The 27,150-nt window shown below is 39.8% G+C and overlaps 1 protein-coding gene across 1 annotated transcript; it reads right to left on the reverse strand.

The window, feature by feature from the left end:
• Nucleotides 1–831: 831 nt before the first annotated feature.
• PRDM5 (PR domain containing 5) lies at nucleotides 832–23,186 on the reverse strand (the record flags this gene model as incomplete). Its single annotated transcript, XM_009081682.1, has 9 exons — nucleotides 832–989; nucleotides 2,293–2,377; nucleotides 6,012–6,091; nucleotides 8,394–8,515; nucleotides 8,781–8,873; nucleotides 10,040–10,214; nucleotides 10,869–11,049; nucleotides 15,468–15,590; nucleotides 23,103–23,186. Coding segments are annotated over 9 exons (1,101 nt in total), but the record flags the coding sequence as incomplete, so codon positions are not given.
• Nucleotides 23,187–27,150: the final 3,964 nt, after the last annotated feature.

Below are 27,150 nucleotides of genomic sequence, written 5' to 3' on the forward strand. Positions count from 1 at the left end.
TGATTTACGGCTGAAAGTGCAAGAGATGGTGCAAAGATCCTGTGCCAAATTCCCAGATGGCATATAACATGAGCCAAACTGCCAGAGACTTCTAAGTATGGGTATATCAGGGTTGGGGTTTTTTTCCCCGGGTTTTTTTTTTTATTTTTTTTTTTTTTTTACAATCTTGTAATTCTGAAATGGCAGTCATGGATATAGCCTTGCCATTAAAAATTTAACCTCAGGTTAAAACTAATGACAGGCATTACAGAAATTAGGCCAAGCAGATTTGAGCTTAAATCAACAGAAGCAGAACATCCCTTCATGAGCCTATTTTTCAGGTACTGTTTCTTCTGATATTGTTTTAATGTGGGAATACTACCAAGTGCAAATCCAGTGTGGTTTGAAAGCATCTGCTGCTAAGTCCAACAATGACTGCAACAGGACTACACTTAGTTTTATTCAATTATGGTATTAAAAAAACAAATTGAAGAGAATTTGAATCAGTTAACATTTTAACTGGGTAACATAGTATTTAGAAAAAAAAAAAACAAAAAAAAAACCCACCAAAACAAAACAAAATCAGAAAAGCAAAAATGTGATTTGATGCTTTTAACCAAGCAACTGCAATTTGCTCCTCCTTATTTAACTTTTTTGTTCACTAGAATTGATTTAGTATCCTGAGATTTTGGATGAAACAAAGAACACTAAAACTACATTCGCCAATACTTTAATCCCATGTTTATAAGCATGGCAGAGCTTAATGATGAACCACTTAAAAGAAGAATAAAAAAAAAAATCTGCAAATCTGAGGCTGGCAGACCTGTAAACAACAACAGCAGAGTGCTTTACCTTCTTGTGATTCTTGTAAACATTTCTGTGGGCAAATCCCTTTCCACAAAGCTTGCACTTATAAGGTTTATCTTCACTGTGTATTATTTTGTGTGCAGTCACTTGATCAAGTCGTTTGAAGGACTTATTGCAAACCTCGCAGGTGTAGGGGCGTTTTTCTGCAGAAAATGAGTGGGGGACATTTAATCTCCTGTTTATACAGGGGGAGAAGATGAAAGGCAGAGACAGTCATCTCCTCAGAGAGATTTCTGCAATTAAGTCAACCCAATTAAGATTAAACCAATTAGAAAGACATCTAATGCCCTTTATGTTAGACAGTTAAGTCACTTCACAAAAGATGAGCCATGGTGTATCTCAAGAAATTGGCACATTCTTTGCAATAATCATTGCTAAAACTGAATGCTGATTAATTAGCTTAAATCAAAAGAGAATGACTTCAAAGAGGAAAACTCTGTTTCCAGATTACAAATGTGAAAGAGGGCATGACAGTTTAAATGTTTTAAAACTTAATTAACAATATATATATTAGCTTCCAAAACCAAAAGTTCCTCTGCAAAAAGGCTTTATGCTTCAACTGGTGACTGCAACTTAGCTACACTGATGCTCATCCAAAAGTGTCAAAAGAAAGCCAGGAGCCTCTGAGATACAGATTATGTTACAAGCAATGAGCTTTTGGTGTGGACTGATACCAAGAAAATAGTTCAGTTGTAAGCCTGTGCAGCTGTCAAAACCTGCAATTGTTTAAATGCTAACGCATTTGTCACAACATTTGTGTTTCCATTGTGTTGGTTAATGTTTCTCATCGCTGGTGAAGGACACAGAAACACTAGATTGCAGTGACCAGAAATCCTGGCAGAGCCAATTTGTGCCATCCTGCCCAACCTGCAGATGGGCCACTCACTTGCTGCTCACAGTAAACTGTGCTGGCATAGGATGGGCACAACAGAACATTGGTGGGTGGTCTGTGGAAAGGTCTGGAGTATGAGCTGCTTTCCTCTGGCCAGAAACTACCTGCAAATTAGTCCACTAATATACACAGATATATACATGAATGTTTCCCTTGCTCCCACAGACCACTGTCTGACAGGATACACCAGCTCCCATCCTCTTCGCTTCAATATCAACCTTCAACCACCAGTTTTTCACCTCCTCTCTAAGACAAGTAGCCATCATTTGCCCCATCCCAGTTAACTGCACCATGTAACCCAGCTAGCATAACGAAACAGCCTGACAAAGCAGCAATAGGGCAAAGACTACAGTGTTACACTTGGATTTTTTGAAAGGCTTAGAAAGGATAGCTCAGATGGTTTCCTCAGAACATGAGATCTGCTTGACCAGCACAGGACAACACAGAATTCTTCAAGCCTTCTATATGCAACTATTTCAAGTAAAATTCAATATACACTAAATACATACCCACATATGTACATATATAAAGGCCTGTGTTATTTTGTACATTACCTGAATGAGTTATCATGTGGCGTTTTAGCTGGTTGGCCGAAATAAATTTCTTGTCACAGTCCTGACACTCAAAGACCTCATGGACCTGCAGAACAAGTGTTTAATGATAATTAAACATGTGTCTCAAACAAGATCATACATCTTATGTACACAGCAATTCCCTAACAGACTGTAACCATTTGCTAGCCAGTAGCTGTACTAATACTCATGAACATTCCGTGATTTCCCCCATGCTAGTTTCTTGGTGAACATCATAATCTCCCAGAATGAAAATTACTAATTGCAAACAAAAACTTATCACTAAAACTACACTGCAAATTTGCATAACCTCTAAGTTAACCAGATCCATTAACAATATTATTAGGATGAAAGCACTAAATAAAACAGATGCAGAAAAACTTTTAAGAGACTTTCCTTCTATTTTTACATATGTAAAAATAACATAGAAACTACTTCATAGCTGCTGTAAGAATTTTGAAAAACCAAGTACCACGAAACTTTCAGGACTGTTTCTCTTAAAAGCTTTTAGAGACAAGACAGTGGAGAGGCAGCAGCATCTCAAGCTGTAAACACAGTACTTTCAACATCACAGCACATATCATCATCTAGGACTAAGTGCTGGAAAAATGGAAAAGGCAGTTGAGAGCTACAACTTCTGATACTTAAACGAAAACAGATTGCTCAGTAGAACAAAACACTGCCCAGTGTTGAAAATGTCATAAATTAACCCAACTGGGACACTTGGAATTGGCAGGGAAAAAAAGGGGAGGGGTGGGGAATCAGAGATGATGTGAGGGCTTTTTCAACCCAGTTGATTCTGTAAAAAAAGGTGAGGGTTGGGGAATCAGAGATGATGTGAGGTCTTTTTCAACCCAGTTGATTCTATGTCACTTAAGCGTGACTCTCCTCACAACAATTCTGCAGAAAGTCCTGCTCTACAAACTTAAAAAAGCTAAGAAAGAATCGAGGGCTTTTCACAAACACTCTCAAACTCTTGGAACAAACAACATGGATCCATCTTGGTTCAGCCCTTTTCTCTCCAGCAGACAGTGCTACACTGTGCCTCTTCATGGAATCTTAGAGATTCACATAAGAAATCTGCTAAGAAACCCACAAGGGCAACAGCACAAACTAGTCTTACCAGGAAAGCACAAATCTGTGTTTCCAAAGTCAAAAAACCCTTAGTGCCCTACATTCAAAGGTATTCTTAATCTGCTTTCTTAACAGAATAAGCTGCTTCACCACTGAAAAGACCTGCCTACAACTCACCCCGCAGCTGTACAGCCAGAAAGAGACATAGACCCCCAGTCTACCTACAGGTACTGAAAGTGTAGCACTGTCAGTTCTGACTGCATAATTCTGGGAAAAGAAAGCAGGGATGATGAGATTTGACTATTTCTTCCCTTTCCACTTAGAGAACAGTGGAGAGGCCTGGCAGCCTGTGCTACTCACATATATGTACTCTCTTTGAAGTTCCACTGAGCAATTCAAATTCAAAACATTTCTACTCTAAAAGGAATCATTTAGAGCCTGCATCAGTGAAGACAACTGCCCACTTGCTTGCTCATTATCATTATTGCTGAGTGACTCAACTTCGTGTTTTACTTAAAGTTCATTACTTCATCGCTGTATTCATCAGAACACAATTTAGATGGTGTTTCATGTGCTCTGCCAGGAGACATCACAAACTTGCAGAAAGGAGATCTTACAACAAACTTCTCATTCTATTACCCAGTGTTCTGTAAGCTCCTGCACAGCATTTCCCAAACTGTGTTACTGGGAATTGAATTTTTTTTATACTATCACATCATTAGCAGCTCAAATTATGGACCACTGTAAGTATCAGGTAGAAGAAGTAAAGTACAATGAGAGGACAAGACAAAAGAGAATAAGTGGATATACACAGCTCTACATTGCCCTGAATTTACTGAGATAAAATATATTCTTTTTAAAAGGCGTAACACCAAAAATTACCATGGTACAAGCAACAGTCTGGAAAACAAGAAGGTAAGATTAAGGGACAGAAATTGATGACAGGAAGGTTTAATTGTGCATGGCTAAGGAAGGCTTATCTTTGGACAATTTAAGGCACAAGCAATGCATAAGACACCAAAAGCTAAAATTAGCTTAAATCAAAGATGACACAGAAGCTACAGATTTGAAAGGCTGTGTCTTCAACAAGTAACCACATGTCAATCCCCCTGCGGCCACTCTCTTTACATCCTGTGTTTGTCAGACTGCACTCTGCAGTTTGGGCTTATTTTCTGTTACACTTTACCTTCCTATTCTCTACCCTTATTTCTTTACATTGACAGGAAATGGGTGGGAACGAGAAAATCATCTCTCTCCCAAATCTCACCTAATATTTTCTTACTGGTTTTATTGCCTGTCTAAATATTTTGGCAATGCTGATGAGGGATCCTGCCCCACTTCCCACAAAAGCAAAAGAAGTCAAGCAAACAGAGGGCATGAGTCCTAGCACTTGCCATCTCCCCCACTGTCTGATGTAGGTGTGTGAATCCTGAACATCTGTTTTCTGGACATCTCAAAAGAGAAGCCAGTCAAGAACAGCAAAGTTTCATGCACAAAATCTTCATGGTGATTTTTAAGATGAGCAAGTGCTCAACTGCCGTGATCAATGCTATTTGAGAAGCTTATTGGTGTGCGTCACAGTGTCTGCACAGAATTACAGCTACTGAAACAAAACAAACATTACAATAAAAGGGACACAGTAATCAGGATATTTTGCATTCTCAGGGTCTGATGTGTAAAAGCTGCACCAATGTGTAAAAACAGTCATTGCATGTGGTCAGACACACCACAATTTGGTCTGCAGAGCTGCAAAGTACAGCCCTGTTAGACAAGAAATGCAGAGTGCAGTAACACCAGCAAGGAGAAAACAAAATTAGAAAGGAGAGGCCCCACCATTTCCTTTGCAACAACATATTTTAATTGATATCATCTATATCCTCAATGGATTCACATTATAAGCAGGGCATTATTAAAGACTTACAGTTAATCTGATAAACAGCACAATGTAGCTTTTTGCAAAAACAGAACCTCATGGGTTTTAGTGATTTATCAAATTAATCTTGCAGGGACTTCCTCTGAGTATAATGGATTCAGAATCTCATATTCGTAGTCCATCTGTATTTCTATATGAACACCCCTATTTCCAATAGATGACGTTCAAACTGTTAACCCCTCCTGTTCTGGCTATAAAAGATTATGTGCATAAACCAAAAGACATGAAAGAATTGAGTTTGCTGTTGCGTAAGTACAAGGCAAATAACACCCTTACTGGTATGGCAAAAAGCAGGAAGAATGATTTTATTTTCTACCAAAACTGAAGGCTCATGAACCTATTCCATGATCTGGATGTTTGCTATCATTACATAACATACTTTAGATTTAGCTTAATGTTTAAGAAAGCTGAAGAATGGCAGGAAATTCTGTCTTGATGTTGGAATGCACAAATGATACAGGCACAAATACATTTGCATTAAGCAAAAGATGCATTAAAGCTTTAGGGAGATTTTTTTGTTTCACCAGTTGCAATTAGAAAAATAAATACCCACAATAAAACACACTGGGTTTGTAACCACGAAAGAGATTACCCAAAGGGTTGCATTACAGCAGCTTTCAAGTGACCTAAGCACCACAGTCTCACATCTCAGGGAAGTCAGTGCCTGCTGTGAGTCAGCCTTCATCTTACTGACCTTTCGATGCTCTTGGAGATTTGCTGCTGAGGAACATTTCTTACTGCACACTGAACACATCAGCTTCTTCCTAGAATTTCCTGAAACAGAAACAAAATACCACCAACATCTGAAAAAGGAAGGGCTAAGAAAGAACCTAAATATTTCCACTGAGCCTGTGACTTTTCACAGGTCATTTGACTGACATAAGATTTTTACATTTGTATGCCATCTTCAAAGTGTCGTGTATCAGGAGTTCTCTGTGGGTGTCCAACAAACCAGTTACTGATGGAATGCAAAGAGAATCAGAACAATAAAGGAAAAAACCCTCAAATAGGTTTTGTTATACATCAACAACTCCATACAAAGAACAAAATTCACAACTAGGAACAACTCACATATAACTGAACGGTTCATTTCTTCCAGAAATCAATACAGGAGTCAGTGCAGCAATGACAAAAAAGATCCCAAACTAAAGTCAAAATCACTAGTTCCCATTTTTCTTTATTCAGAAAGCAGCAAGCACTCTACTATATAAAATAATATACTATTAGTAGCCTTTAACTGAACAAAACAGGGAAATTGTACTAGAACCAGATGACAAAACAAGCTACAGGTCAGACACCAGATGCATTTTCCCTTCCTTTTCACAGCTGCTTTAACAAGTGACAGATCATCTAATAAAGTTCACCTCTTACCCTTAGAAATTCATTTTAGTAACCCACAAAGCTATTTTATCACAAGACAGAGCCACCACAAACCTAATTCTTTCTTTATAGTTACTTGTCCGTGCAAAATAGTTCCTAGCTTATGTACAACACATTCATACTACACTGAACACTAAACAGAATGGACACAAAGATGAGGGGAGTGCTGTTTAGTCAAGCACAGAGGTATGGATCACAAACAAAATCATTAGATAGCTTCCAGCTCAGTATTACAGACTCCCAGCATCCTATATCTTTCCTCCTCTTGCTCTCCTAAAAAATTCACAAGATGTTGATTCCTCTTACTACAACATACCCTTGTCAATCAATTGGTTCAATAATTAAACATGTAGTATAAAAGCAGTACCAAAGCTCATATGCATTTGCTGCCATAAAACTGATGCCAACTATTCATATATACAGATAAACACATAGTACAGGAGTACACTTAGTCCTTCAACTTAGAATAACATGAATGAGACCTTTTGAGAGGAAAGAAAGGTGACAGGGAATATCTGTTCATAGCCTTGCATAATAAGCAACATAAAACAATCTCTTCTACTTTCCCTTGCCTCCAGGTAACAGAAGACAGGAAGGAAATCTAGCAGTGTCCCTCAACAGTAGTAGGTTCTTCTCCTTCCTGCACTGACATCGACACAGAAGTTGTGACTTCTATGACTCCCAAGTGGTAAAATAGAACCTCTGCTCATTGTGCAGGCAGAGCAAAAATATCCTCCAGGCATCTGCTCTCAGTCATGTCTGAAGTGATTCAGGAGAAATGTGGAATTCACACACCACACTACATAACTTACCAAAGCTAACCCTAAACATAGCACTGCTCATGGATGAAAAAAATTCTTCCTGATATTGTAAAAAAGGAGATCATCTTTTATAAGAACTATTATGAAAGACTTTGGGCACACTGCAGGAGTTTGGCAGGCGAAAGATTTCATGTAATGAAAATCTTACAAAGCATCTCAGTGCTGTTATTATCAGGTAAAGCCTGTTTTCCGTGCACTCTGGTATTCTGCTGTCCCCACGCATAGTGATCTTCCATTGGCTTGGAGAGGGCACATGTAGAGAGAGCAGAATGCCAGTACAGATCTGCATTGTGGACCTGAGAGCAGTATTTTCTCCTTCCATGAAAACAGAGTGAAGTTTGTTTGAAAACTATTGATTCACAGCGCACAGATATAAAAACACTAAGGCCTAAGAGGACCAGTGGCTTGGCTGGTCTGGCTTCCTGCACAACAGACGCTGAACAATTTCATGCAATCCCCTCATCAAGTCTAATCATTTGTGAAGCATGCCTTCCAGAAAGACATCCCATTGTGTCCTGAAAGCACAAGTAAGAAAAAAATCAAGAACTTGCCACTTCCTGTAACAGTTTATGCCAGTGGTTGATTTACCTCACTACTGAAATATTTTGCTTCATCTATTCTTTGCCTAGTTTAAACTTCCCCAGATTCCCATTACATTTTCTGCAGAAGACTAATGATTCATCTGGTATACAGCAATTTCTCCCGGAGGGAAGAGGAACAGTTACTCTTGTGATTAGTTACTCCTTAATTTTCTATTTGATACAAATGAATCCATTAAAAGAGAAACAAAAGACAATGTTTCCTCTGATGTGCAAGTTTAAGGCTAGGAACACGTTAGAGGGGTTTTCCTCTGAAAAAGCATTAAACTCTCTTACCACTGTGAACATTTTCTTTATGTTTTTTCAGGGCATCCTTACTCTTGAACCTCTTCCCACAGTTATCTGCCTTGCATATGAATCTGGCATCCCCTCTGCATGCCTCCTTGTGCTGCTCATAACTGTGTGGGAGAGTGAATAAAGGAAAGAAGGCAACACATCAAGTACCATCTCCAGAAACCAGACCCGTAGCAAGTACTCTGAGCTGAACACACGCTGCACTGCAGAGTTCCAAGGCCACCTCATGCATTACTTACAGCAAATAGGAATGAAAGCATTTGACTCCTTTCCCTGTTAGGATTCACACACACTAACAAGCTTGAAAGTTAACATGCAAAGGGAGGCCAGCAATGACATGACAGCAGTCCAGTAACTCAGACACAAAACCTCGATTCTGAGCTGAAGGAAGTATTGCAAACAGAGCACTGAAAACTTCTGGAAGAGTCTCCTGGGCTGATATTCTCTGTGCAGTGACGTACACTGAAAGACAAATAAAACAATAAAAAACAAATAAGGGGAACATTCTACAACTTACACAGGCTTATAGGAGCTAAAAACATATATACAGCTCTACAAATCTTGAACTAGGTGAGTGATCTCTCTCATATGTGAAGTCTCCTGGAATTTAGTGGAACTAACTAAATGCATAAAGAGCAGGAGTCAGGATCACAATGCTGTATCTTCACACTGATCTTTCCTTGAGTGACGTAAAAACGTACTTAACTAGCTGTACACCACACACTCAACTTTCACCACAGGCTGGAAGGAGCATGGCTAAGCTCAAGAGAAAATATTTAACTGCCTCCACCAAGTATTTCTCTGCCGTGCAATTTTATTTACTTCCATGAAAGAACACAGACCTCATATAATGCTGCCAGTTCTAGGAATGTGACCATTATTCAAATGAAGACAAGGCCAATTTATTACAAGAGTCTTAAGTGCATTCTAGACAATACGAGTCTGTTTTTTCCAATATAAGAGAGTTAGATTAAACATACTATCTATAATCACTTAAGCATCTAATGCACCACCTGTAATTAAAAGCAGAATAAAAAGTTATATTTTTCTTGCAATTTAAATAGGTATATTAAAACAAAAAACCAGTTGTTTCTGTACAGAAGTATAACTGTAAGGTATATGACTTTAGTGATCAAACTGCATATTCACACTCCCAAGGACAATAAAGATGTGCTCTTAAATCTCACATCTTTCATGTACCTAATTTGGGTTTTTTTGTATCACCCAAATGTTTAATTAAGCAAATGTGAAGCATTGGTTTTCCTTTCTTTTTTTTTCCTAAAATCTTTAGTTCCATACCAACATTCACAGCTTAAAAATTACATCTCCTAAACTACAAAATACTCCACTGATGGGGACCAGTAGCTTTGCACCAAACTGCAGCTCTGATGTGCTCTACATTGTGTGATTTCAAACTATTAAAAATTAGCAACATTTTTGCAATTCAAATTGAATTCCCCAACAAATATGGGAAATTAACATATATTAAAAGTCTGAAGTAACCGGCAAAGGTACAAATGCAGAAGGATAAAAATTAAAGCTTAAATTCTGATTAGGTCAAGAGAAATACATGATTGAATGAAATTCATTTAAATGATCCCTGCAAAAACACTCCTGTTTCTACTCACTGTCTTTGTAGAGCTTGTTTAACAGGGAATTTCTTTCCACAATTTCGGCACTTAAATTCCTTTTCCTCACTGGGTTTTTGGTGCAAAGTCTGAAGGTGTTCAGCTAAAATCTCTTGGCTGGCAAAACTGGATTCACAGTTTGGGCATGCATGGTCCTCTTTACAGGTGAGGGGATCTGCATGATTAGAGGGAAAACCAGTGTAAAGGAACAGTTCTCAGGCAATATTTTGGTTACATTAAGAGAGACTCTCTGCCAGAAGCAGATTATGCAAAATGGCATCATGAAATTCCCAAAAGGCATTGTCTCTGAACGGATTATACACAGCCAATCTTGAGTGGATTACCATCAACCTTATTGAAAATGGTTGCAAAGTATTAAACTGGGTGTGACTCAGGCTGTTGGCCCAAATTAGTCATTCAGGCTGTCTCTACTCTGACAAAGATGCTGAGAATTCTCCAGACAGCTCAGGTCACCTTCCTTTGCTTAGACATCTTATCTCAGGATTGGCTCAACAGCTTTATGAAAGGTTTATTTCTCTTCCAGCTAAAAAGGAAGCTGTCCCTCTTAGAGCCAAAAGTTAGCTCTCATAAGACTGCATGTCAGGTCAAACCAACGCTTGTCTTTAGTTCAGAAATTAGGCTCACACATTTCACTAGCTGCTCTTTATTAAGTAAAGAACTTCCACTCAAATAAAGTGCAAAATCATGCAAGAGTTCAGATTAAACCCGGGGAACCTTCCAGTTCCCCAACCCTATACACTTAAGTGTTCTCTTTCTTCATTTCTACTCTTAAGCTCTCAAGTTATCCCAGTTTTTACATAGTGCTTACCTGCAATTTTTTCACCAGCTGGTTGCACTTCTTTATTGTTGCCACTGTCTTCATCTTCCTGGATGATAGTTACTTCTTCCTCCTCCTCCTCTTCTTCCATGTCACTATCCAAGTACCCAATCAGAAGTTCTGTGTCTGTTTCAATGTCTTCCACAGCCAGGTAGAAAATATTTTCCCCTTCCTGTTGCAAACAGTGAGTAGAAGCAATAAATTATGTCAGAAAAAGTAAAATCTAGACTTAAGTACACTGAGCTAATATGATCCCTCATAGTTCAGACCAAGGTGAAGGTGGCACTGACGTCCTCTCCTGCCACACTCTGCTTGACAAGAACTTCAGAGCTTGAAAATGAAATATTTGAGTATGATAAAAATAGCCAAATTTAGGTAACCACCAGACCTTTAGTTCTCTCCCCAGCTGGCTGCATGAACTGTAACCCAGATCTCAGCAGCATGTTTACATAGTGTTATTTTCTCTCTCCTCTTAAGATTCCCAGTCCTCCCCAAAAGGCTTCCAACCCCGGTCAGTTAACTTCATAATCAAATTAGCAGGCACATCTGGAAAATGCTCTTTAAACCCTCTGCTGGTTTAAATCAGTGTGGATCCCCAGATCCACAGCAGCCCAGAGATCCAGCCCATGTTCTGCATGACAGGACAAACTACATAGTAAGCTCTTCTTGACAATGACTAAACAAGGTTCCAAATAGATCTATGAGCTAAAAACTTTGGTCTTTGACAAAACATAATGAAAGTTACCACGGCTGGCACAGTGCGGAGTGAGGGAGGTCTACATCCAAACCACCTGTCTGATGAACTCATATACAGAGATGCTTTTTCTTCTTTGCCATATGTGAACCAACTGCTTTAGGTACTACCCAAAGCACTGGAGGAGACTCATTTTTATGCAATGAAGACTTCCAAGTTCTATCATAAATCTTAAAGCTAATCTGATGAACATCCAGAAAAGTTAACTAAAGCTTCTTTACACTGCATCCAGCCATATATTTTGTAACAAGGTTCCTTGAACAAGGACAAGATAATGATTTTTTAATTTTTGTAATATACTAAGATGAATTTCAACTGCCAACAGAGATGTAGTATTCCCTGAGCTGTAGAAGGTCTGTTATATATTACACAAGATACTGTCACACAAGAGTGAAACCTACTTAATTCAGTGGACTTGATAGAGCTGCTGCTTTCAAGGATGCACCACTTCTCTGTCCTTATCTCAACAGCAGCATCCAAAAACAAAGAAAATTATGCTTTTTTTTTTTCCCCCTCAGGAGCTATTCTGCAGCTCAGATATCTATCAGTATGGCAGCCTAACTCCTGCATACATCTGCAAGTTGCTGGTTTTCATATGCCTCTGTCAAGCTGCAGAGACCTTTAATTTACTAGAGTCTAACCCCAAAACGAATCATGTACTGAAACTCCTGACATGAGGCAAAGTAAAAGGTCTTTCTACACTCAGCCTCCACTTGGGCAGGATAAAACCACTGGAATAAACCTCCAATACATCACTGCTCAGGACAATCTTATTCTAAAAGCAAGACAACCTTATGAAGGGAGGCACATACCTATTATTGCTGGCTTGCCAAAAATTAAGAAGAAAAAAGGAAAAGTCATGTATCCCAGACAAAAATAAAGTCCCAAACCTACTCATTAAAGAATCCAATAGCACATCTTTCAATGAGACCACGTAACACATCTTATCCCATGCAGTAAATCTGGAAGAACACCAACCAGAGGTAATTATTTGGGTTAACCCACACCAGGTGCATGAATCCCAACAAACAAGCTCTTATCAATACTGCTGCATCTTCACCACCTCTGCACTTCTCTCACATGCATCTGGGGCTTATTTTATCGCTCCATGTCTAAAAACATCCTGGTTCTTTCCCATCTGTGTACTTTTGGTTAGCAAAAAGATTAATGAAAGAAGTTCTAAGGACTGTCAATGCTTGAGTGTTCTCAGTTGCATTTGCATGGAAAAGAAATTAGCTGTGGTGCCAATCTCAACTAATTTCTCCTCCAAGGCTAATTTCTTTGGCTTTTCCAGCCAAACCAGTGCTAATAGTTAGGTATTTGGAGCAGTAATTAATCAAGATATATCCACACTGTAGTAGCTCCTCAAGGCAGCATTTTCAGTGAAAACAATGGAAGTTCTCCAGAAACCACAAAAGAATTGAGGTCTCTCCCTGTACCAGCAGCACCTGCAAGAAGCACATTAATCTCTATGCTTGCAGACACAGTAAACATATTAAGAAATCTTTGGAGTAATTTCAATAATCCTCTCTTTCTAAGAACACACCTGCAGTTGTTCCACCTGCCCATTTGCTTAGACCATATTGGCCCTTTTCCACTCACCTGCAACAGACCACAGTGGTCCTTGGGAGAAAACTCCAAGGGCTGGCCATGCACCACAACCTCCCTTCACACTATTATTCAACTTTGTTTCTCTCGTCCACTGCCTGCACAGCTGTCTTTTAAGCTGAGATACACTGACCTGCCCAGCAAATACAGCTGTCTTGTTCCAACAGCTCTTGCTATCTCATCTTGGTTCCACTACAAGCACTCGCCCATGCAGATTCTTGGCTTCTCCAAAGTTACACACCTTCATGCATGCTTTGTATGAGAGGAGGCTCAGAGGGAACATGGGGTCATCGACAGCCCATCACAATTTCATCCAAAAGCATAAGACACGTCATCACTCCTGAAAGCTTAAAACACAGGACAGTCTTACCTGAGGGAGTGTAAAGCTTTCCACCCCTCAGAGCTTGAGCATCTAGCTCCAACCCAGCCTTCCTAATCCTTACCCAGTTTCTGTCTGTGCCCACCACAACTCCATTGAAAGTGATACCTGACTTCCCTCTATACCCAATTTCTTGGCAACAAGCCAGCTCTTCAGCCTACCTGTTCTGCCACTTCTCCTTTGCTACCTCTCCAAACAAGCACACTCCCTTTGCCTGATCTTTGCCTGCAGCTCCAGGTTGTCACGTTTGCCAGAGCAAAACCAATATTGGCAATATCTGTGAGGGCAGAAACCACAACACAGGAAATGCGTGGACATGATTTCTTGGAGGCCAAGGCAAGAGAAGACAAAACCACAAGCACAGGAACGGGAAAAGTCAAAACCAGTATGCAGCTCTAGGAAAGATGTGATCAGAATAGCAATGCCTTCCCAAAAGGGAGAGCAAAAAGGTGTCCCTGGGAGAGCTGGTGAAGCAAGACAGCTTTAGGGGGGTGCTGCTGGAGTCAAGAGACCCTTGTCCCTTCTCAAGCAAAGAAGGGGAAGCAAGGCACTAAGGGCTAAGGGAAGCTTTTCTTGTCTTCAAGCTAGCTCGTACATGGAAATGGACATGCACGTATCTCCCGTCTTACTCAGCCTACGCTGGGGCGAGCAGCATGGATCCTGGAAAAACTTCCCTTCATTAAAAACCCCAGAACACCTTTAGCACACATACCCATGTAATGGAGACAATCAGCCCAGGAGGTCAGGTTATATCTCATCTGAAGTATAGCACCCTAACCACACACAAAGGAGATATAGTAGGCTCAGGCCTATCTACTGATCTATTCCTGTTGTGCTGTAATGCATGGCAAGCTAGACAACCTCTGAGATGTAAACCTGAGACCAAACAGAGAACGAGGCTAAACTAGTACAGCAATTCTGACACTTCTCCTGTATTCTTAGACCAGATTGCAGATTTTAGTAATAGCTCCCAGCAAAGGTTAGAATATTTTTCCAGCTGAATATTCTGTATTATGATAGACTTTGAGGTACTAAAAACCCCTATGGATAATTCAGTGAATTTTTACTTGTTTCTGTAAATTTGCTTTCCCTAGCCTATTCATCATTTTGTACCTGCTGACTGTTTTTATTACAATTTTTCCTTGTAATTTTTCCAAATGCTTTTCTGTGAGACCTTTTTATAGGACTAGCATTCTTGCCACTCTTTTCTTTCCAAACCATCCTTTAAATGATCCTTTAAAAAAGGCATGCAAGAAGCACTAAGCACACACTAAGCAATTAAATTTGAAACGATAAAGCAAATGCATGATTCTGCTTTACACACACCTAAGCCCATACCTGAGTTTGGCAGGAAGCACAATAGGCATCTAAATAATTAGTCTTGATTCAGTCAGGTATGTAGTTATCTAGCTATCTTTTTAGTTTCCACAATGACAACAAAACAACTACATCCAAGCAAAAGCTTAACTGAATGATGCTGTAGTAAGAAAATTAAACTGTTGTTACAGTTGTGAGTTAACTACTCTGGAAATTATTTTCATGTAAACTGTTCACTCTAAACCAGGGGAAATGGTGCATCCAAGTGACTCAATGCAACTCAGTGGATTAATATGAACCTTTCAAATAACATCAGATTCTAAGGATCTCCTTGGTCTGGCATCTTATCAATCTTATTTATGGTATTATACTTAGGCACAAGAGCTCACTTGTAAAAATAAAGGTAGATAAAGGAAAGCAGTTTGCTACTTTTCTCAGATCTTGCAATTTTATTACAAAACACAGACCAAACAGGAGATTCAATTACTAAATCAATAACAGGAAGCAAGTGGTAGGAATTCACCAAACCTACCTGAATGGCTGCCAGGTTCTTCTGTTCCTGTGATGGAGCCTCATGGACAAATCGCAGCCAATTCGAATGGCGTGGGTTGCTTGCATCCAGGATATAGAGGACCTCACCCTTGCTCCCACGAACCTGAAACATGGGGAAAAAATATCAACATTGAAGTTGTTTACCAAACACACAACCATCATGTAAAGCACTAAGGCACAGTGATGCTCAGCAAGTGAATCTTACATTCAGTGGGTAACACAGCTGTGGTGTATGTTCACCTTCTCCTGTAAGCATATTTATTCCCCTCAGAATAGGGAGGCAACTCAAACCCAGCAACTGGTATTGGCTTCCTTTACAGACCCCCCTTCTCTTGTCTTAGGCTCCAAGTCATCATCTTCTCTTGCATCTTGCCAGAAACTGCTACCACCTGAGATGTTTATTTAGCAAGGGCAAAACCCATTTTGTCCCTGGGACAGAGATCTAATCTTCAGATCAAGGGTCAATATAATTACATTTATGCATTCCACATATTCTATTTTACAGTTCACTTGAATATCTTTCTTATATGCATCTCTAGAAGAATTTCAAACACGTACCCTCAACGAACAGCAGTCAATCTTAAACTATGCTTGGCTGAAATTTGGTCAGAATAGATTATTTCAGCAAACAAAATAGCGTACTAAAACTTTAGCTGTGAATTCATCTCTAGATGAAACAAACCTGCTCAGGTTTTATCCACTAAGTTAAGAAGCCACTTTCAAAAAAAGAACTGTGCACACAAGTTACATCATCTCCATATCCAGAGCTTTTGGCTACCACTACAGATCCAGGTAATTGCCACAATTGTGACAAAATTCCAGCTTACATTGAAAAGAAAAATAGCAATAAAAACTTAATATTAACCAAGCCATGCTTCCCCCTTGAAACACAAGAACACTGTTGAAAAAACATCTGTCACTGCCAAAAAAATTGTTTATTTTAAATAATAGATCACTTGAGTCACCACTGATACAGACAACAGAGCGATGCAGAAAGGTCATACAGCCACACCATTATTCCATGTGATTTATTTATATAATGAATGCATTTTCTGCTTCATCTGTCAACGAGAAATATCTGAAGCAGGTATTTCCTAAGAGCTAGGGATTTCAGCTAAGTGAGATCAAAATCAGATTGTCTTCATGGCTTTGTATTTGAATCACTCACATTCTTGCTATACTTGTTTCCAGTAAATGCAATATCATATTTCTTCAAGTATGACTGCTTCAGTTACCCAAACATTTAGGATATCATTAGGAAGGAAAAACTGTATTCCCTTACAATAATGGGTAGTGACAGCATGTTGCTCTCAGATTAAAAAAGAAATACTGCAGTTCTGCAAGCAAATAAGAGTCTTCAACATTTATTACTGCTCTTTCCAAAGGAAAACATCCTATCTTAAAAAAGGATACATCATGAAAAAGTGCCAACGTTTCATACTTTAAAGATCTTCTACTTTCAAACAGAGATTAACCACAGTGAAAAGTGTCAAACATACATATCTAAATGCACCTGAAACAATATTATCCAACACTAAGCACTGCGATGGGTTTCCCAGAGAGGCTGTGGCTGCTCCATCCTTGGAAATGTTCAAGGCCAGGTTGGGGATGGGGCCCTGAGCAACCAGGTCCAGTGGAAGGTGTCACTACCCATGGCAGAGAGAGTGGAAAGAAATGATCTTTAAGGTCCCTTGCAACCCAAACCTTTCTATGATACTGTAATAATCATCCAGTTCTGCACAGAAAATCCACAGAGCAGAACATCACTTGAAGTGAAAATGGTTAACACTGCAAATCAGCACCTTTGAGTAAATAAAATGAAGCTAGTGGCTCTGTGATTGAGCTACCAAACTATGAGTTCCAGAAGCCCATCAGGTAGGCCCTATAAAGGTTTCCATCAGATCCTGAGCTGGAAAGAAGAGCAGTCCAGGTCCTACTATAAAAACCCACCATTACACTATCTACCTTTTCATCAATCCTTCTACATTTACTTGCTCCTTAAATTACACGAGAAAAACTTATATTCACTTCAGTGATACACAATGATCTCCATTATGTTTTCTCAGACTCTGCCAGTCCAGAAAGACATGTCAAATACAAAGCAAAGTCTCAACACAAGGAAACTACTGATAAAAGAATACGATAAATCCCCTAAAAGCATTCTGTGTTTTCTATTGCTTTTTTCACCTCATAAAGAAACAATGCTGTATTTGAATACACACGTGAGGATGAAAAGCCAAGAAAAACAGGAAAAACACTGTACTTAACATGGAGTAGACTGAGGACATTTGGTAAATGAACAACTTTAAGCACCATGGCAGTGAATCCCAAACTTCTAATATGTATTACGAAAACCCACCTAAAACGCACACACACATCCAAAGCATGCAGCAGACACAAGAGCACCTCAAACTGAGGTGTCTAAAATATCTTCTTGAGAATCAACACAAAAGGTGCCACTGAACTAATTCAAATGCCTTCATAGTAAGATGAAATACACTGACATTCACTGTTACCACACAGGAGGTTCTACCTCAAGATCAATCAGGACATCCTTGAATTATGCCATGTGAACCAACACCATGTCACTATACAAGTGTTCAGAAAAAACTCATGCCCCTAGTCATTTTATAAACTGACATGTGAAACCCTACACAAGCCTAAGCTAAGCTGCCTGCAATGCCCATCAGCAACATGCACTACTCCCATCTGCTACACTTTTATGCTGCAATGAAATTATCACCAGATTTCCAAAATAAACCCAAGTTTGTCATGTATGCTACTTCAGAATGCTCATGAGTGCCATTGCAAATGCTCTACCATGCACACCTGGCAAGAGAGGGAGGAAAAAACACTCTTCACTGCAAGTAAGCAGATGGTTATCTTGACTGAAGGTAGTAAACACATTGCCTGCTTTCTGGAAACCATCTTCTAAACATTTATATATTGGACAACTTATGTTCATCAAACAACCATGTTTTCCGCACTGCATTTTTCTGATTAGCTGAAAATGTGATTTTTACTGCTAATAGTATAAAACAGCTAGATGCAATACTTCTTCCTCAGTTGCAGAGTACAAACTCGCATTTTAATATAGCTGGAGAAAGTATTTAAATAACACTTGCAAAAAAACCTGAGGCAGCAACTGCTCATTTGCTTACTCACTAAGCAGTCCTGGGACACAGACAACATATGACATTTTGCTTCAGCCAAAATATACAGCAACAGTTTTTCATGTTAATGAAGCTCCTTCTGGTGCATGACATGATCTGACCTTGTCAGAGACAAAAGGGTACAGAAGGTTCACTCCTTGCCTTCTGCTAATATTCCATGGAGCTTCCACAAGCAGGGCTGAAACTTCACATGCACTGGAACAATACCCACACCTCCTTAAGCAAATTGTGTGTGATCTTCTATAACAAACACCTGAGCCTACCAACATGTGCTTACTAACATCTTCAATAAATTCTATAGCTGGAGATGTGAGGTTAACAATCACATACAGGAGCAGATTCCTCTCAACACCAAAACCAGAAGATCATCAAGGTTCCAAAAGTCACCAAAATTAATACAAAGTCATACATTTAACATGGATAAAGATGACTAAAACAAGCTTTAACAGAGTTGATCAATTAAAGTTAGATAAATAAACAAACTGGTAGAAATATCAGTAACTGCCACAAGTCTACCCCAGTGGGGATTAATTCAACAGAACTGAAAATCCAGGACATAACTTGCAGTTGAGAAAGGGCACCAATGTCTGACTTGTGTGCAAGTCCAGACCATTTCCCTAAGAAATGAGGAAAACAAAAGTATTGCTGAAAATTGAACAAAAGATTCACACAAAAACATGAAAAGCAAACAATTTTACATGTAAATAATACCTGAGGAACAATGACTGGAAAAGTAGTCTTCTCACACAAAAAACAAAGACTACATCGTTAAGAACTAGATTTATAATATTACATTCATCTTAAGAGCAAAACCAAAATTCATCAAATTAAGATTTATTTTATCATGAAACTCTGGACATAATTAGACTTAATGTCTTGTTTGCCAAAGCCTTCCTATGCCAGAACCACATTTTACAGGCAAGATATCAAAGAAATAAGAAAAATTTAAAATAAATAAATAAATGCCACCAAAACACACCAAGCTTAAAGTGCTTGACTTCTCATGCCTTAATACTAAACATTACAGCTCTGATCTACAGCTGGTCACAGCCAATAGCAGATTTTCTGTTGCCTTCACTAGCTTTCAGGCAGCCTATTGAACTGAAAACACTTGTCACTACAAAAATGATGAGAGTCAAGTAGCAGAAACACAAGTCCACTTCATTTTCTCATATAAACAAATACAAACATAAGCTCCCACTGAAAGATTGACTTCTGATTTTCTTGGTTCTAATATAACAATGAAGAAAACATGACTTTGGCAGATAGACAGAAACCAAACCTGAAATATGTAACATTCAGCATTATGTGGTGTATTATGTTCCATCCAATCCTGACCAACATTTCTTCACGGTATGTCAGCGCATTTGAAGGAGGACTAAGTCTTTCCAGCCCTCCCTGTCTTAACATTTGCCAAAGTCATCACCAAGAGTATACACTTGCCACAATCCAACAGCAGTGAAATGAATGCCACTTCCTGGGTTAGGGACAATAAAGGAAACCAACTGAACTGATATCTTCCCTTTGCAAAGGGACATCTGAGCCTCCAAAGCAAAAACTTCCGTGAACTTTTAATACCTAAAGATGATTTCCTTCTTGCCTTAAAGCACTTGCTCTTCCAGCAAACACACAATCTAAAACTGCTATGCCAAGTACAGTAATAGACACACAGGGAGCAGCATTTAATCAAGGTCTTAGTGGGATGCTAAGAAGAAAGCTCTCAATTCATCACCAGAAACTATCTGTGTACTTCACTATCACAACAGGCAATGCGGTCAGAGATAGGGACATGGGGACTGGGGGTAACACACAGGTGGCTTTTAACAGAAAGAAAGAAAAAGCACAAAGCTATTTGGACATTTTCTTGGCTTTTTATCATCACTCCTACCTATATGGTTACATAGGTTTGGGTTTTTTCCCCTCTTCATATCACCCATAAACAAACCATTTCAGCTTGTATCTCTTTACAAAGATAACAGCAAGATCAAGAATGCTTCCCACCGCCCCAGCTCTCTGGAATCTGTTGAATGACCAAATATAAACCTTTGAATTCTCCAAAACTATGCACATTACAGGCAGAGTAATGACATTCTGCTATGTTTAATGTAAGCAGAAACTCCAATATTTTCAGAACTTGATTTAACAAAATTGCTGGGCTCAATAAATATTTCGGGTGCCACGTTTTCCCAAAGACCAAAAGAAAACATAATGCATTCAATTCTGCCTCAATGTGATGCCTTAAAGATGCCAACTCACAGTGCTGGTCCCAGAGAAAAAGGAATGGCTTGATCAAAACAGACCACATCACAGAGCACTACTCTGCACAACGAGAAATGCATGTGGTGAACTTCCTCACAGAAAAATATTCCACAGAACAGAAGGCCAGATTCCAGGCATCACATACCAAGAAACACTGCAGTAATGCTGATGCTTTAGCTGGATTTACAACAAGCCTCTACTACTTAGCCTTCTTTGTCAAGGTGTCCTATTTGAAAATGCAGTTCCTTGACTGCCATCAGAGTGTGAAGTCAGGCTCTGGTGTGCCTTCCTCCAACTACCTTCAAACCAGTTCTTTTTAATATCTTTGGTACAGCTGACTACACACAAACCTGGCGAGCTGCTGTGTGTGCCTCCCACGGGCTCTGGACTAACCATCTAGTTGGACTGTTCAACATCTTACTTTCTGCATTCCTGGTCTCAACTTTCAACTTCAGACTACTCTCAGCATGATTTAAATTATATTATAAAGCTCCAGATCAACTTCAGTAAACATGAACAACTTGGGTTAAAACACTCAGGAAGTCATAAAATTTGGTATGCAGGAATCTTTTCAAGGCTCTCAAAACTAGGTTACAATAAGTTATTATGAAATGATTTTAGAACACCTCATAAAAAGCTCATTTTCTGGTTTGCTGTCAATGGGGTCATTTTAGTGTCATCAGTAAACACATGTATTTGCCTTTTATTTTCAGTCTTACAGAAACAGATAAATCTCATTTAGTCTGGAAAATCATACAGTTTTCCAACAAACTTAAAGATCTTCTCGTTGCTATAACCCACCCACCACCTCTTCTGAAACACTTGTTCTAGCTCAAGTATTCTACTGATTTAAATAACCTGCAGAAACATCAGGAAGAGGCAAAGTGAGCCAAGGAGCACAAACATATCCTGTGCTCAGCAAATATGTGGAATAAAAGCACATTGTATTGCTTTGCTTTCAGCTGAGCTCAGTTGCTCTGAGCACATAACCAAAGGGGAAAGGGGAATTGTCCACACCTCTTCCCTGGGAAAAGGTATTTTGGGCACACCCCTAGACTAAAGAAGGGAAAAGAAAGGGAAGGAGAGAAAACAGGGATTCACAGACTTAACACTCATCTAGGAATATTTTGCTGCTCCCCGCACTTATACTGAGTTTGGGGTTTATGAGATGGGCTTTGAGCATTCTCTCACTCATTGTTCCAGTGCACAGACCCTATTTATGGCTCTGCTAAGGCTGTATCAGTACTATGTTCTTTTTATAAGCTGCTCAGCCATGTTAATACTGGAGATTTTTTTGAAATAAACATGTATTTTGCGGTAAATGCACTGACAGTGCTTTAAGCCAGATGTCAAACGTAAAGGGGTTTTGTACAGTGCCACACAAGATAAAAATAACACTCATTGTTCTATCTCTAACCATAAGAAGGTGAAAAAGTAAGAAATTAAGCCCCTTCTCAGTGTAAAAGAGGACTAAATACGCATTCAATAGAAAGTGCTTGGCATAAAGATGACAAAGACAGAACAGAAGCACCATAAAGAAGGCATTTGTAACAAGTTGGAAACATTGCAATTGGAAGTATTTTTCAGTGAGTGTAACCTCCTCATCTCAGATTTTTACTTCAGACAAATACAGGTATGACAGAAACTACAATGGGTTCTGGGCCTAATTACAAGAACTAGTGTATGAACTCCTGTTGCTGCCTAATACATATAAAAAATGTACAGAACAGCCCTGAAACTCATTATGCCTTCATGTACCTGCAGCACAAGGTTTTTATTTTGCTTAACATCTCCCAGCTACTCACTGCACTAAAAGTTGCTAAAATTTTAGAGCTCCGCTTATGCAGTTGCCAACCCCCAGCACAAGTGCCACACCAGAAAATGCTTTATATTACAGCTGGAGGAGCCGTGAGCTGAGACCTGTAGATCAGCATAAATCAGTATCTTGATATTCTTCTGCACTTAATTGATAAGAAATTACCATTTGCTATTCCTTTGGTTTTAAAGAAGTCAATTCCTCTCCACCCAAACAGCCTAACTGAAAAGCATCAATACCTACAAAATATCACTACAGTATCTTAAAGCCAGGGAAAAAGTTAAAAAAAAAAAAAATTTGTTACAGTAAAACTTAATTCTGACAACACATTTTGCTAGGTGTGATGATGTCGTTCTGGACTACTCACTTCCCACATGAGCCTGCAGTCTGTGTTCTCATCCAGTTCCTGTGGCATTCGCTTCTCCCCTGCAAAGGGGCCAAACTTTTCACCCTAAAGGATAATTATAAAAGTAAAACAATCAGTAGAGAGAAAAAACAAGCCAACTGAATTACCAAACTCCAGCAGAGGAAAAACTTTTAGCCTCAAACAGAAAAGGACACTTTTCCTTTACTCTCCCCACCATATGCCAAGAAGGTGCACATCCTTGAGGGTTCAACTTCAAGCTTATTCCCATGCTTTTTGTAGCTTGGAGAATCTCTTAAAACCACACCTTTCATCTGCATGCTTATTTCCCCTCTGGGAAACAGCATTTTTCCTTATCTTAAATAAAGCTGAAATTTACAAGCCAAATTTCTTACACTTCTTATAAAATTTTCAGGAAGCACCTTGCAACAGGCATCCAACTAAAACAAAGTGTTTAGGGAGCAAAAAGTTTACATTAGATTTCATTGCAGGATCACTTGCAATGCTATGCTTTTAAGTGCCAGAAACCAAAACACTGGATAACCCAGGGTTTGATCCTACAGAGGGATTTGTTTGAAAATATAGGGAGCATGCACATGCCCATGAATCCATCAGAGCCTTCATAACCAAAATTAAAACGTTACTCCACCTGCTAGCCATAATACATGCTGTGAAAGCATCCATTGAGATGTTCTTCCAAAAGTATTTGGTATCAGGCTTTTTCCTTCACAGACGTCACACTAGCAGCAGGGTAAAATATTTAAATAGGGCTTTCTCTTTACACAGGCCCAAATTCCACACACACACAGCCTTGTCCTTATTTGCAGTGACAAGCCCCACTACCTGGAATGCAAGATGTTCCTTTAGGCCATATTCACATCCAAAACCTCTACAGCCTCTAAGCATTAGAGATTGTAAGTGCATATTGAAAAGCAACTTTGGTGCTTCTTTAAAACAACATATTTTGGTTAATCGAAGTATTGTTCTTCTCCACACATTCCTTCCCCCAGGCACATTCCATGTTGCCAGAAATATCCTGCTACATGCTTTCCCTCTTGCTTAGTTTTTACAGATAGCCTACAGGTAGAGTGGAGAGAAAAACATGGAATGCAAAATATCCTGGATCATTCATTTTGGAAACAATCAATCCAAAAAAAAAAAACCCTGTATTTAAAATTAAACCTGGGGTTTAAAGGTAATAAAGAAAGAGGTAATAAACAAGAGAAAAGAAAACTGGCACTGCAGAACACCCATCTCCATACCACCCTTCATTATTTTGTAATAAATGATGTCAGAGCTCCTCCCCTGCCAGCTTTTCCAATCCTGGGATTTAATACTCAAACTGAAATTTCCTCCTTCTCTCACCTCATCAGCAGTGAAGATGCAAATACATCAATACAGCTATATGTGTACAACACCTACAGTGTTAATTTTACCTGTCACTGAAGCCCACAGAACCTCCAGGATGAAGCACAGCACCAGCTCAATACCACATATGGACTCAGAACAACAAACACCACACATCCTTCCCATCTCAGGTACTCCAAACCAATAAATCTCTACTGCAATATGTTTAAGGCCTTCCAGAAGCTCAAAACAACAGCAGAAGCAAAAGGCAAGATGTCCAGCTCTGAATGCAGAGCAAATGTAACATCAACAGTAGGTGATCCAGACTTGTATATATATACACACACATTATCTTAAGACTTCCCTGGAGTACTTACTACCCTGGAATACTGCAAGCAGTGCTGGTGTCCTCAACGTAAGAAGGACATTGAACTGTTGGAGCAAGTCCAGAGGAGGCCACAAAGTTGCTAAGGACTGGAGCATTTCCACTATGAAGACAGCCTGAGGGAGTTGGGGCTGTTCAGCCTGGAGAAGAGAAGGTTGTATATATAGCAACCTTCCAGGATCTGAAGGGTCTACACGGAAGCTGGAGAGGAACTCTTTGTTAGGAACTGTAGCAATAGGACAAGAAATAATGGGGATAGATTCCAAGAGGGGAAATTTAGATTAGGTATTAGGAATAAGTTTTTTCCTGTGAGGGTGGTGAGACACTGGCACAGGTTGCCCAGGGAGGCTGTGGCTGCCCCAACCCTGGCAGTGTTCACAGCCAGGTTGGATAAGGCCTTGAACAACCTGCTCTGGTGGGAGGTGTCCAGCCCAGGGCAGGGGATTGGGACCAGATGACCTTTAAGGCCCATTCCAACTCCTTAACATTCTATGATTCAACTTCCTCTCCAATCAATAAAAGTGAAGCATACAAACACATTCTAAAGTCAGCCACAGAAATGATCCAATATATGAAGGCACATGATTCCAATGATGAAAAAACTATTTTCAACTATTTCAAGAAAGCAGCAGGGACTAATCTTCCACTTGGAGCAAAACACTGAGAAACACAGCAGCTCTGTGTTGATTGTACCAAGGGCCTCATAATCCCAGTGCTCTGTAGCCAAAGACCAGCTGACGGAGGAAAGGACTTAGAGAACCACGTCTTTAAGGTAACAAAACAACAACATTGCACATTTCGTGATGATAAACAAAACCTTGAGAGCACAGCATAATGCCTGAAGGTGCATGAGCAGATGGCAACAGCAGCTCAGAATGTATTACTACCAAAACTTTGTCATCAGCAGAATTCTTAGAGGTCTCCTTAGCACTTGGAGAGCTGGTACTGCAGTTTGTGATTGTAAGATCACCTGAAACGTGTTTTACTTTAAGACAACTGCAGTTGTGTGATAGCAATAGAGAGAAAATGGTGCAGCATTTCCTACTTCGCAGCACCGGTCTCAGCTCACAATTTGGTGTCACATTCAACACCTCCTCCCAACCTCAAGCTCCATGGAATTAATTTCACACCTATTATACTCTGTACCACAGCCATGAAGTGTAGTACTGTTGCCTCATTACTGGACAGAACACATTAAGAGCACTTCAGATGTGATTCTTCTTTCCATGGAATGAGTAACACAGAGTCTGGCTATGTCCAACATACCACGTGTTTTACTTACACATCCATCCTTCTCCCAACAGCCATGGCAACACATGGTGCTTTGGTCTCTTTGAAGAATACCTGTTTTAACCACTGCCCACAGAGCAACTCAAGAGCTTGTTGCTCAGCACAGCAAAGCCCAACATCTGTCTGTCAGACATGGACTGCTGGTCAGGGCTTTGCACACCACAACTGTCTGTGCCTCCAACACAGAGGATTCAGTGCCAAAGGACAAGCCTGGAACAAACATCATCACCTGACACTCCTAATACAAACAGATCTTACTACAACTGCCTCTGCCACATGCCACACACACCACACTCTGCACATTTCAGTTCTGCTGGGATGTCCTGGCAGAACTCTGACCACATATACTTTGCCTGTCTAAAGTTCAAAGGTAATGTGGAGTAATTCAGGTAAGAAAAAGCACTATTATGTCCTAGCATGCAGCTCTAATGGTTCAACTGACAGCAGTGCAAAGGAAGAAGCCCTGACCTCTAAACTGACATTTACAATTGATACTGATGTGTGGATGCTGATCGTCGTGAGCTTCATTCTAGAACTTGCTCTGCTTCAAAGTCCAGGGATTCACTGGTAGTGTACAGATTCCCTTGCTGTGTGAACACACAAAGTTTTCAAACGAAAGTTCAGAATCTCAGCTGAAACAGAATTAAACCAAATGATATACAACTGTTCCAATTCCACGCCCCATTAATACTCAGGGACACCTCAGAAATGAGAGACCTTCACCTCATGATGCCTATGCCTTGTTAATGCAACCACTGAAAAACTAGGCAAAAAATCTGAGGCAAAACCAGGACAAAGACGGAAAACAAAACATGCAAAATAAAGCACATACTAGTGCAGGGCTCCTAACTTCAGGTGTGACTTTGTGTGTTCTAACAAGTCACCGGGACGCGCCGGGACTCGAGGCGATCAAGAGAACTGCAACGCCCCGAGGCGTCAAGCGCATCCCCCGGCCGGGGTGAGAGTCCCGCGGCTCAGCCGCACCACAGCGCGCACAGGCCCGGCCCGACCAGCCCGAGGGCAGGCGTT

The sequence above is a fragment of the Acanthisitta chloris genome, unplaced genomic scaffold (genome assembly GCF_000695815.1).
Source record: "Acanthisitta chloris isolate BGI_N310 unplaced genomic scaffold, ASM69581v1 scaffold21969, whole genome shotgun sequence".
In the NCBI taxonomy this organism is placed as follows: domain Eukaryota; kingdom Metazoa; phylum Chordata; class Aves; order Passeriformes; family Acanthisittidae; genus Acanthisitta; species Acanthisitta chloris.